Source organism: Zalophus californianus, chromosome 1 (genome assembly GCF_009762305.2).
Source record: "Zalophus californianus isolate mZalCal1 chromosome 1, mZalCal1.pri.v2, whole genome shotgun sequence".
NCBI classification, from domain to species: domain Eukaryota; kingdom Metazoa; phylum Chordata; class Mammalia; order Carnivora; family Otariidae; genus Zalophus; species Zalophus californianus.
This window is the reverse complement of record NC_045595.1, coordinates 86,213,833-86,226,758: the sequence shown is the minus strand read 5'-3', so window position 1 is coordinate 86,226,758 and position 12,926 is coordinate 86,213,833. Positions and strand designations below refer to the sequence as shown.

Genomic DNA, 12,926 nt, shown 5'->3' with positions numbered 1-12,926 from the left:
GTTTTACTAATAAATTCTGTATTTAAAACAATTTACCACAAGTGTCATTAAAGCAGAGAAGTTTCTCATTGTTAAATGAGTGGATTAGCCATTATTTAACATATACACAATCTTCCAGAACATTTCTATAGTACACCTATACTGTATTTCATTTACACCTCTTGTTTCTAAATTGGGAAATATTCCAATCAGGTTCCTTCTCACTGTCCCTGCTACAGTATCAAATGAAAAGGTCTGAAAGGTTATAGTCCCTTGGCCTCATCTACTGAAGTCTCTTAATTCCAGATATCTTCAGTATATGAATCATTCAAGCTCTCACAGACATGCTAGTTTCTAACTACCTGCCTATTCCCTGGATTAGGCTACTTATTGGATCTACCTGACAAACACTACACTTGCTATTCTAATCTATTCACCTGGTTTCAACTCCACTACTCACTCCTGGTGCTACAGTTTGCTTTTACATCCCTTAAAAGCCAGCTGTTTTTAACCCTCAAGTTCAACTCCTGTTCTTCAGGATGTGATTGTCACTTGCCTAGCTCTTTTTAGTTCTCCCAGGGACACTCTCCTCACTCTTGGCATGACCCAGTGTGACACTCTGGAACTACACACACTGACTAGCATAAGCTTTCAAAAAGTGGAGGAAGCCTCTCACCATTCAGAGAACTAGTCAAAATAGAAGGCTCTTGTTTACCTATTTACAAACACACACATACACAGTCTTTCAAAGTCCTGTTTGAGTTATCTTCTTCCTAATTTACACTAATAAGAAAACAATACTAACAGCAGGTACGTTCTTTCTGATTTTCACCATTTCTGATCAGAAAGTCCCCTAAAAAGGAAAACATGTATTTATTTAAAAACAAAACAAGAAACAACAAAAAAACGCCTTAGTTAACAAAAGGAGAAGTTTAACAAGATAATCTGCAACAGGACTAAGATCTGCAGTTCTCCTAAATAAAGCATTCTCTTCTTTCTTGGTGGTAGAAATTAACAAAAAATATACACTCAAACAAAATACCCACATGTAACACAAACCTACCAAAATGCACTTGTACTTTTTGCTCCTCTAAAAGAATATTTTATATAGGCTATATATGGCTCTCATCCACCGAGGAGGAGAGAGAACAAGATTACAAATGAACATGGGTAAATAAAATCCCATTAAAATAAACTTCAAGGACCCCCAACTCCACCACTGGGTTCAATCAGCCATTTCTCCCCTGATGCTCTCAAAGCACACATAAGATAATGGCCCTTATCTAATTCCATCTTATCCCATACTAGAAGACAGAGACCATGATTTAGACACATGTATATCCCTAGTATGGAGGACCAGCAGGTAGCAGGCATACAAATGTTTGTTATATAATAATCAGGATGTTAATTATAATAATTTCCATGAAAATTTTTACAAAGAAAACACAGTATTTATGTGTAAGGCCTGGAAGTTAACAGCTGAAGACTAACTTACCATATAAATGAGTTTTAAAATATAAAATAGTACAAACCAAGGGCAATGGATCCCAAAACAGATTTTGGATAATAAGCTAAGGAGTTATACTGATTAAAGTAACAATGGATATTATAATAGATAAATCCCAAAGTGTGACATAATAGTTTATTTTTATTTCATGCTTACATGAAGTCCAAAAATCCATGTTAATGATCAGCTGTGGGCATGAAGAGGCTGGAGATGACCCAGGCTGACAGAAGTTCAGCTCTCTTGGACCCATCATTTCCAAAGTTGCTTTTGGCAGACAACACCCAGCCAGCAGGAGAGAGGAGAAGAGAGAAGAGAGGATTGTTCAAGGAAAGTTTGTATTTTCCAGGGCTGAAGAAACACTCAACACTTCTGCTTAATTTCCTATGGCCAGATCTCAATCATATGGCCATCCCCAAATGCAAGAGGGGCTGGAAAATATAAGTTAGTTGGGATCCAAGAAAAAAGTAAACAAGCTTGGTGAAGAGCAAACCACTCTTCACCTCAAGAGGTTTTAAAATACAGATATTCTGGGACACTACCCAAGGTTATCCTCATTCAGCATGTCTAATAGGACCCCAAAATCCTGTATTAAAGCTGGCCAACTGATTTTGATGTATGCCCAACTTAGGAATTACTGGCTTAGGAAGTAAAGAAATTGGGGAAAATATGAAAAACATTTCCATGGAAAGTTTGTAACAATGTGCTAGATAAAAAGAAAGCTAAATAAAAGGTGATGAAAAAATTGAGCCTTTGTGCCTAGGAGAACACAATATAGGTAGAACTTGGGAAATTCTTCCCTCCTCTGGCCTGTGATAGTAGTCTATCCTGGCTCTCTTCCTAACTCTGGTTAGCTTCACAGGCTTCCTTTCCTCCACCCATTCCATATTCCCCATTATATTCTCCTTGGCCATGAACTTTTCTCACTAAAAGACCTCATTCACCTCAATTACCATCGAAAACACTTTTCTCTGAACCCAGCCTCTCATTTAACTGCCTCCTATAACACCTTTTCCAATCAAATGTCCCCTTAGGACCTCAATATATCCAAAACTGAATTCATCTCACCCTCAAGTCAACTCCTCTGCTTGCATGCCCTATCCACCTAGGCACCCTAGTCAAAATTCTATAAATCACTGACAAATTGTACTCCATAATTAAAAGTTTTGCCCTTCAAAGAATAGTAACAAAGTAGAAATGGGAGAAATTGGGGATATTTTTTGCAAATCACATATCTGATAAGGGACTGGTATCTAAAATATATAAAGCACTAAAACTCAATAATAAAAAGATAACTAGCCCAATTTTTAAAAATGTGCAAAAGATCTGATGAAAAGATGCTCAACATTAGCCATCGGGAAATGCAAATCAAAACCACAAGGGCATACCGCTTTACACCAACCAGGATGACAATAATGAATAAAAGATAGTCAGTGTTATTGAAGATGTGGAGAAACCGGAACTTTTGTGTACTGCTAGTGGGGATGTAAAATGGTACAGCCACTCTGGAAAACGGATTGGCAGTTCCTTAAAATTAAGGCTAAATACAGAGTTTCCATATGACCCAACTAGTCCACTCCTAAGTACCCAAGAGAAATGAAAACTTATGTCTACACAAAAACTTGTACACAACTGTTCGTAGCAGCATTATTTGTACTAGCCAAAAAGTGAAAATAATCCAAATGCCTATCAACTGTTGAATGCCTAGATAAAATGTGGTATGATTCAATGTAATATTACTCAGCAATAAAAATATTGATACATGCTACAGTACAGATGAGCCTTGCAAACATGCTACATAAAATAGGCAAATATATAGAAACAAAAAGTAAATTAGCACTTGTTTAGGGCTAGGAGTGATGGGGTGGGGGAATGATAGTTTAGGGGTAAAGAGGTTTCTTTTCAGCATTATAAAATGATCTAAAATTGACTGAGGTGATACTTACACAGCTCTGTGAAATACTAAAAATCATTGGACTGTATAACTTAAATTGGTGTGTGAATTATGTCACAGCAAAGCCTTTTAAAAAAGAAAAAGCTATCAAATTTTTAAATCCAGAAACGGATACAAGAGAAAAGGCTGCCTCTCCAGACTAATTTATACTTCCTATTGTAAGATACAAAGTTTCGGGGCGGGGGGGGGGGGGGGGGCGGTTGGTACCTTAGATAACAAAAATAAAGTTAAATGTAGTACTGAACCATAATAACTCTCTAGGCTCTGGAACAAGTATATGTTTCATAAGCAACTGCTTCCTGATTTTCCTTTTTAAATATTTTAACTGTCCTATGCTGTATGTTTTAACATTATCTGTGGCCTCAAATCCTTAAGAGTAGAAAAGATATACCTTTAAGTTTATAATAAATAAATAAGTAAATCATCACTAATTAAGAATTTGAATTTAAATTTATGAGGCGAAAGTGAACTTTCCACTAAAGTTGTGGGAGTCGTAATTCTATTCAGATTTAGTTTTGCATGCCAATCAGTATACACACAGAAGAATCCTTTTTCAAAAAAATCAGTATCACATAAGGAAGGTGGATAAATCACTTAACTAAGAACTGGGACTGGAGAGTAGGAGCAGAAATTAAACTTGAAGTACTTGAGAACTTTAATCATTATGTACAATGTACTGTTATACTTTAAAACATTACTGGTTTAAGAAACTGAAGATTTCACTAATTTTTGCTTTGAATGAGAAGTACTGTATAACTCTGTGATTCAGTATCACTGTGTGTGTTTAATGTGAATTGTCCACAGAATACAATGTCCAGAACAAAAAGACTAAACCCCAAACTATTCTCTCCAGGAACAAAACTTTCTCCAGGAGCATCTCACTTCAACCCAGGTAGAGTGCATTCACCAAATATAAATTTTACATTAGACTGGAAAATAAAGAGGAAATAAGATAAAATGCTAGAAAACCTAATATAACCCAAATCTAACTACTTGAATTATCAATGTTTAATTGTATTTTCATATTTAATTTACCCTAGTGGGACTATCCAGCAAAAAAACTGTCAACTGTCATATAAATGTAAGACACTTAGTGGTACACTTAAATGAGCCATTAATATAGCTATGAGGATCCTTTAAAGATGTACTCATTTCCATTCAAACTTCTGCTTCGTACTTAAAGTACCTGACTTGCACTAAAATGTTTTACATATGTTCTGAATTATAGCAGTAGCCCCCTAACTGGTCTCGGGTGTTCCTGTTTGTCTTCTGTAATTCACTCTTCTAAAACTTACAATGTAGTGGTTATTTAACTTTTGGGTGTCATGGACTCAGAGGATCTAAATGAAGTTATGAAGCCTCTTAAGTATATGTATGCACATTCCTCCAAAAAACCCTTCACAGACCCTAGATTAAGAAACCCACCTATGACAACTTCCCCACACTTCTAATCAAGTCCAAACTTCCTAGCCTTATATTCAAAGTAATTCAAAATGTAGTCACTGTTAATTAGCTAATCTATCTCCTATCCTTTGAAACTACACACACCAATGAGGTCTATCTCCTCACTACAGCATAGATACATCATTCTCCTTTTTTGGCTCGCCTTCTATTCCTCTCTTGTTGCTTTCCTGCACAACTGTTTGCTTTCAACAAATCCTTCCTGTGAACCTCAAATAATTCCCGTGCCACAAAAGTTTCCCTCTGCCTACAATCAGATCATCTATTCCTTTCTGAATTCTGAAGCATGTTATACACATCTTTTGTTCTACATTTTTCCATGTTCTGCACTGTATATACAAAGCATCAAAAAAAAATCAGTAAACACAAGACACACTTATTTTTTAACTATGTTAGGTATATTTCCAAATAATATGCTCCATACGTTTTCCTTCAACCTCTATAAACCTTTTCAGATGAAGTGTATCAGACACTGTGCATTTATTATCTTTTGTCTTTTCCTAGCCAGTAAAATTTTTAAGGACAGAGGTAGTGACTACTGTACCCTTGTGTGGCCCAGTCTCCAACACAAAGCAAGGGAACACTCAATACAGAATACTTGAATATCTGAGCATAAATGTTTTTCAGGCATTTTGTATATTCTGTATTCCTAATTATAAGATTTTTCAAGGATCATCTGTTGTTTTTCTACTGAAAGTCAAATAATGCTCTACCCTTAATGGATACTTGATCAAGTGAGAGTTTACTAACTACCCAAAATAGCAGTCAAATTATTCTCATCCGTTATCTACTTATTGATATATGCCCAACCCTGTTCCAAAAAAAAAAAAAAACTCCCAACATATCAAGAATCCTTACCTAATGACCATTAACCCAGGAGAGAACACAAAGACAGCTTCTACACAAAAATAGTAATCCAAATGTAAAATCTACTATCCTCTAGTACTACTGCCAACAGTCTAACTCCAGTTTTAAAACCAACTCAGAAAACAGGAACAAACATCCCAGATTATATATCTGCACACTACAAGAAGCAATAAAACAGCATAAAAGTGTAGGAACTTTCTTTAGAAGAAACTCAAACACGATATAAGGTTTATGACCAACTGATTAACTGATTCATGCTACATGAATGGATAAACCTTAACAAGATTACACTAAGTGAAAGAAGTCAAACATAAAAAGTCACATACTGTAGAATTCCATTTATATGAATATCCAGAATAGGCAAATTCATAGAGACAGAGAGTAGATTAGTGCTCACCAGGGACTAGGGCGGGGGGGGGGGGGGGGGGGGAGGGAAATGGGGAGTGACCGCTAATTGCTTTTTGAAGGGATAGAAATTTTTGGAATTACATAGTGGTGATGGTTGCACAACTTTGTGAATATATCAAAAACCACTGAATTGCACACTTTTCTGGAGGTTTTACTGAATAATTTTTTTTTTAATTGAAGTGTAGTTGACACACAATGTTACACGGGTTTCAGGTATACAACATAGCAATTCAACAACTCTACTCATTATGCTATTATCACAAGTGTAGCTACCATCTGTCACCATACACTGCTATGACAATACCACTGACTATATTCCTTATGTCAAAACAAAATCCCTGTAATTTATTCATTCCATAACTGGAAGCCTGTATTCCCCTTCCTTCATCCCTGTTTGCCCATGCCCCACTCCTCTCCCCTCAGGCAACCACTAGTTATTTATGGGACTGTCTCAGCATTTTTTGTTTTTTTTAGATTTCACATGTAAATGTAAACATATGGTATTTGTCTTTTACTGACTTATTTTACTTAGCATAATGCCCTCTAAGGTATATCCATGTTGTAGTAAATGGCAAGATCTTCTTTTTCATGGCTAATATTCCCGTGTGTGTGTGTGTGTGTGTGTGTGTGTGTGTGTGTGTGTCTGTGTGTGTGTGTGTGTGTGTGTGTGTGTCTGTGTGTCTGTGTGTGTGTGTGACATCTTTATCCATCTACTGATAGACACTTAGGTTGCTTCTAAATCTTGGCTATTGTAAATGCTGCAATTAATACAGGGGTGCATATATCCTTTTGAATTAGCGTTTTCATTTTCTTTGCGTAAACATCCAGTAGAATTACTGGATGCTATGGTTTTTCTATTTTTAATTTTTTGGGGAACCTCTATACTGTTTCCCACAGTTGCTGCACCAATTTGCATTCCCACCAAGAGTGCACCAGGGTTCCTTTTTCTCCACATCCTCACCAATACCTGTTATTTCTTTTCCTTTTGAGTCTAGCCATTCTGACAGGTGTTAGCTGATATCTCACCTGTTTTTGATTTGTATTTCCCTGACGATAAGTGTTGTTGAGCATTTGGAAAAATGTCCTCTGTCCATTTTTTAATCAGATTATTATCACCCCCACCAGTGCTGAGTTGTGTAAGTTCTTCATATATTTTAGATATTAACTCCTTACCAGATATATCACTTGAAAATATCTTCTCCCACTCAGTAGGCTGCCTTTTTGTTTCGTTGATGGTTTCCTTCATTGTGCAAAAGCTTTCTGTTTTGGTGTAATCCCAATTGTTTACTCTTGCTTTTGTTTCCCTTGCTCGCAGAGACACATTTAAGAAAAATGCTGCCAAGGTCAATGTTAAAGATACTACAGCCTGTTTTCTTCTAGTTTATGGTTTCAGGTCTCACATTTAGGTCTTTATCGAGTTTATTTTGTGTATTGTGTTAGAGTGGTCCAGTTTCTTTTACATGTAGTTATCTAGTTTTTCCACCACCATTTATTGAAGAGATTGTCTTTTCCCCATTATATATTCTTGCCTCCTTCATCATACATTAATTGACCAAATAAGCATGTGTTTATTTCTGGGCTCTCTATTCTATTCCATTAATCTATACATCTACTTTTGTGCCAGTACCACACTGTTTTGATTATTACAACTTTGCAGTATATCTTGAAATCTGGGATTGTGATACCTCTAGCTTTGTTCTTCTTTCTCAAGTTTGCTTTGGCTTGAATTGTACACTTTAAAAGATGACTTTTATGGTATACAAATTATATCTCAATTTTTTTTAAGTTTATGACCATTTTGACTATTTTATCTGAAAGAAAACTGTTCTTTTAAGATAAGGAATCTTGGGGCATCTGGGTGGCTCCATCGGTTAGGCATCTGACTCTTGATTTCGGCTCAGGATTGTGAGATCGAGCCCTGTGTCGAGCTCAGCAGGGAGTCTGCTTGAGATTCTTTCCCTCTGCGCCTCCTCCCACTCAAGTGTGATCTCTCTCTCTCTCTCTCTCAAATAAATAAATCTCTTAAAAAAATAAATAAAATAGAAATCTTATTTTGTAGTTTGTTTTCTGAAGCTGAGCTAAACTTGTGATTACAAACTGGTCCCCTGCCAACCCCTATGTAAAACTACAGCTTTAAATTTTTATCAATGGTAACTACTAACTTGCCAGTATTTACAGAGAGATTTCTCATAAGTATCTGGATCTCTAACTTCCTAAAGAAAACTGGAGTTCTAAAAATAGTAGGCACACCTGCACAGCAACAATGTCCTGGAGCTAAGCAGCAACTAACGTACCTGCTCCTATCTGCCATGATCTCCATCACTCCCTACTGTCTTCTAGATACTAAAGCCAAGTACCAGTTGCCATTTAGCTTCCCAGTTGTGAGTCTGTTACCTTACACATCCTAAACAAATAGTCTTCTCCTTCTTACCAGGGTACACTATGAATCACTGCTGATAAATTAAAATGTAATTATGCAATTGGCCAAAAGGTACAAATTTCCAGCTATAAGTTCCAGGGATCTAATGTACAGCCTGGCAAACTATAATTAACAATACTGTATTATACATATATACACTTCCAAGTTGTTAAGAAAGTAAATATTAAATGTTATCTATACACACACAAAGTAATTGCGTGAGGGGATGGTAGTGTCAACTAACCGTTTTTAAGATTTTATTTATTTATTTATTTTAGAGACAGAGAAAGAGAGAGGGAGCCTGCGTGCAGGTGAGCTGGGGCAGAAGCTGAGGGAGAGGGACAAGAAGACCCTGCGCTGAGCACAGAGCCTGATGTGGGGCTCAATAAATTGAGCCCCACATCAGGACCTGACGAAAATCAAGAGTCGGACACTTAACCAACTAAGCAACCCAGGAACCCCTGGTAGTGTCAACTAATCTTATTGTGGTAATCATTTTGCTTTATATGCATGTATCAAATCATCACACTGTATACCTTATACTTACATGTTATGTGTCAATAATATCTCAATAAAACTAGAAATATAATTTTAAAATTTAAATGTAATCATATACAATTACATTTTTATTAAATGCAAAGATAAAAATCTGCACAAAATACCTCTTAAATAAAAGCCTGCAACTGTCAGAGATTCATGCTGTATAAACACTTTAATGTGGGGGGGGAAATCGAGGGAAAAGTTCATGTTTCTTGTCCTACAAATAGAAAGCAAATTATTTTCACCTCATTTACAATTAAAAATTATTTTCATCTATTAACAAAAAGCAGTGCACTAGTCCGAGTTCTTGTCCATGTATCCTCAAGTTTACAGGTGACATTTCACATATTATCACTACATTGAGTATTAACAGATACTATATAAAACCAGAGAAGCACGACAATTACTTCATAATTGCAATTCATGAATGCAAAGGTGTAATTAGATTTTATGTCCAACTGAAAACTCAATATGAAAACTCATATCAGGTGTTGCCACAGAAAGGGGGAAAGCTGTTTTATCCAGATTATTTACTGGATATGAAAACAAATTGCTTTATTTATTCACTGATTTTATGTTTAAACCATCTAGAACCCACCTAATGCTTAAGTGCACAAAGAACAATTCCTACCCATTAATAGGTTCTAGCTGTATTTACAGAACTAAAAGAAAACAAAACACAAGGTGAATATGGCAGTAACAGAAAAAAGTAGCCTGAACTATTTCCGATTCCAAGTGTAAATAAGGACTGAGTTAAATGCTACATCAAGAACCTTCCAACTTTAAAACTGTGTATTTATCCACATTTTCTCTTCCTTTTCTCCAGATAAAATAATTCATCTAGCTGAACTGCTTTTCCAGTAGATAGAAAAGGTTAAGATAGTACCTGTATTCCATTTCATTTTTATCATCATTTCTAATAGCCAATAAAATAGCAACACACAAGATGACTTCTAAAAGCAGCTACTCCTGGGGTGCCTGGGTGGTGCAGTCATTAAGCGTCTGCCTTCGGCTCAGGTCAGGATCCCAGGGTCCTGGGATGGAGCCCCACATCAGGCTCCCTGCTTGGGGGGGGAGTCTGCTTCTGCTTCTCCCTCTCCCTCTCCTGTGCTCTCCCTTTCAAATAAATACATAAATAAATAATCTTTAAAAAAATAAAATAAAATAAAAGCAGCTATTCCCTTTGAAATAGGCAAAGCAAACTCATTTCTCAAAGTCTTCCAAAAGAGAGACCAGATGAGTCAATTGCTTAGTAGTTTAGATGTAAACTTCAACATTCTTCCCCCTCTGAGCCACGCCACTTAACTTGCCCCAAGTATCCTTAAGTTTACAGGTGACATTTTACATATCATCACAACCACTGACTATTAAAAGATACTATATAAAATTGGAGTAGCATCACAATTGCTTTATAACTGCAATTCCTAAATACACAAATGCAAAGAAAGGTGCAATTGGATTTTATGTCCAACTGAAACAATAATCTTGTTTCTGCTTAAACTTTATGGTGAATAAAATGGGATGGTCTCCAAAAAGTTCACAGAATTCCTAATGCACACTATGATCCAAATTGCAAAAATAACTTTTTCAAAAGTGTAGGACTACAAACAAAACAAAAATCAATCAGTACCTCAACTATGACTTATGGAAGCATGAGGTGCCATTAGATTGATAAAGATTAGAGAATCTACATCTTGAGTTTTACACCTTTAAGAGTATAACGTGAGTTGACTATACAGGAATTAGCAGGAATTAGTTACATTTTACCTGTTGTTTAACAGTCATGTCCCACAGAACTTTCTGATAAAAATGTTCTGTATTTGTGCTGTCCAATACCATAGTCAATAACCACATGTGGTTACCAAGCACTTGAATTGTTGCTAGCAAGTCTAAGTGAACTTTTTATTTAATTTTAATTATTAAAATTTAAATTGCCACATGCAGGCTAGTGGCTATCATATTGAACAATGCAGTTCTATCATTTGAAATAAAATGTATAAACTTCACTGAACAGTAGTTTTTCAAAAGTATCACTCCTGAGGATGTTAACACCAGCTAAAACCTTCTTGATAACTAATGATACGCAAGTTAAGCCAACGGCTTAAACATCAAATAAACAAAATAAAATTCGCTTATGAGAATTGATGATACCAAGATTCAGAATTTAAGGCACAATATTCACTAGGAGACGATATTAAAAACTCAAGTTTTTCCCCATTGTTTCTACAAAAGGGGTACTCACTTTAAGAATAGTTTCCCAATATATGCAAGTTACTTCCCCTTCAAATCTGCCCAATATCTTCTGTTCAAAAAGAACAAATGACAAAAATAAATTCTCAGCACTATTACGTCTACTGCCACTCGGTAAATTTCACTCGTTGATTTCCCTTTCCTTAAAGAAGAGATAAAATGTTTGGAAGTCTGCATCGCCTGAAAGCCTTGTTATCCATCTTTCCACGTATTCAGACGTACAAATCATTCTGACATAGTTGCGATTTCGTCCCTAAACACAATTACTTTCAGTCCAAAAGAGTCACTACTCTCTTCGGCACTTCAGGTATTTTTTGACCAGTTCTTCCTAAGTCAAGAAAAGTAACCAAGATGGTGCACAAGATGTCAAAAGAAAACAAGTCTGGGAACTTGCAGGTTGAATACCCTCGAAGCAGAATCAACCGCCTTTAACCCCGAGAGAATGTGCCTCGAACTATTCGACGAAGCAAACAGGCGAGCAAGGTCGTGACCTAAGGTCACGGCCGCCAGAACCGCTCCCGCTCGGCAGCGGGAAGCCACCTGTTAGGCCAAGCCTCACCTGGCAGGAGAGAGGAGGCGCATACCCGGCAGTGAGCCGGGCGCGGACGCCTAGGCGACCAGCGTGGGACCCGCCCCTCACGCGGCGGCGACCGGAGACGGCGGCTAGCCCCCCAGCTGCACGTGGGCTTCACCCGGCCGGTGCTTCGCTGACAGGCGGGTAGCCCGCGATCCCCGGCCGGGCCTCCGCGCGCCAGTCCCCGGGGCGGCACCCCGCCTCCCTCGCACCCACCCAGCCGAGTGGGCGCCCAAGCGGCCCACACCGTTTGCCCGCCGCCCTCCCTTCCTTCTTCCCCGGTCGGCGCGATCCCGCCCCGCTGCTCCTCACTTACCTGGTCACGGAGTTTGAGGAACGCCATGGCGGTCGCCTCCACCGCCGCCCCGGCCCACCTCTTCCGCCCCCGTAGCTTCGGCCGCTGCCAGGGGCCGGCAGGTCGGCGGCCGGCTGCGCTGAGGAGTCCGCGGGCAGGGGGCGGTGCCGCCTCCCGGGCCGCCCGCCGCCGCTACCGAGAGGTGAGGAGCCTGGTCGGTCCCGCCTCCTCCTCTGAGTAGTCCCCCGCCCTCTTCTTTCCTTTCTTTCTCTTTCTCTCAGCTGCCTCCACACGCTGCCGCTGCCACAGCCACCGCCGTCGCCGCCGCAGCCGCCGCCTCCTCACGCCCCCTTCCCGAAATACCCTGGCAGCCCCCGCGGCCGCGCCGTTCCAGCCCGCGGCAGCGGCGGCATCCAAACTCCACTCCACAATATTACCACCACCGCCCGCCGCGATTGGCGGCCGCGCGGGGGAGAGGCCAGAGTAAGCCGAGCGCCCATTGGCCACGCCACCGCGCTCGTTCGTGCCCCCCCCCACCTCCTGGAGAGGGAGGGGGCGGGGAGAAGGAAGCTGCGAGGGGTGGGCTGCGAGCTACTGCGTGGGGGGCGGGGGAGGCGGGAGGGCAGCGGAGCCGAGCAGGGGGAGGGGTGGCCAGGTAGTCCTGGGCGCGCGCCC

General features: G+C 39.2%; 1 protein-coding gene across 4 annotated transcripts in view; it reads right to left on the bottom strand.

The window, feature by feature from the left end:
• Nucleotides 1-12,696, bottom strand: part of ANKRD28 (ankyrin repeat domain 28) — a 194,321-nt gene extending 181,625 nt beyond the window's left edge. For 3 of the 4 annotated variants that reach the window (XM_027583594.2, XM_027583597.2, XM_027583595.2), the window contains exon 1: nt 12,273-12,696. In XM_027583594.2, the coding sequence (XP_027439395.1) occupies nt 12,273-12,299 (27 nt within the window). In that variant the 5' untranslated portion in view covers nt 12,300-12,696. Of the gene's footprint in view, nt 1-1,642; nt 1,751-12,272 lie in introns of all 4 variants that reach the window. The other variant, XM_027583599.2, reaches the window with a different exon arrangement.
• Nucleotides 12,697-12,926: the final 230 nt, after the last annotated feature.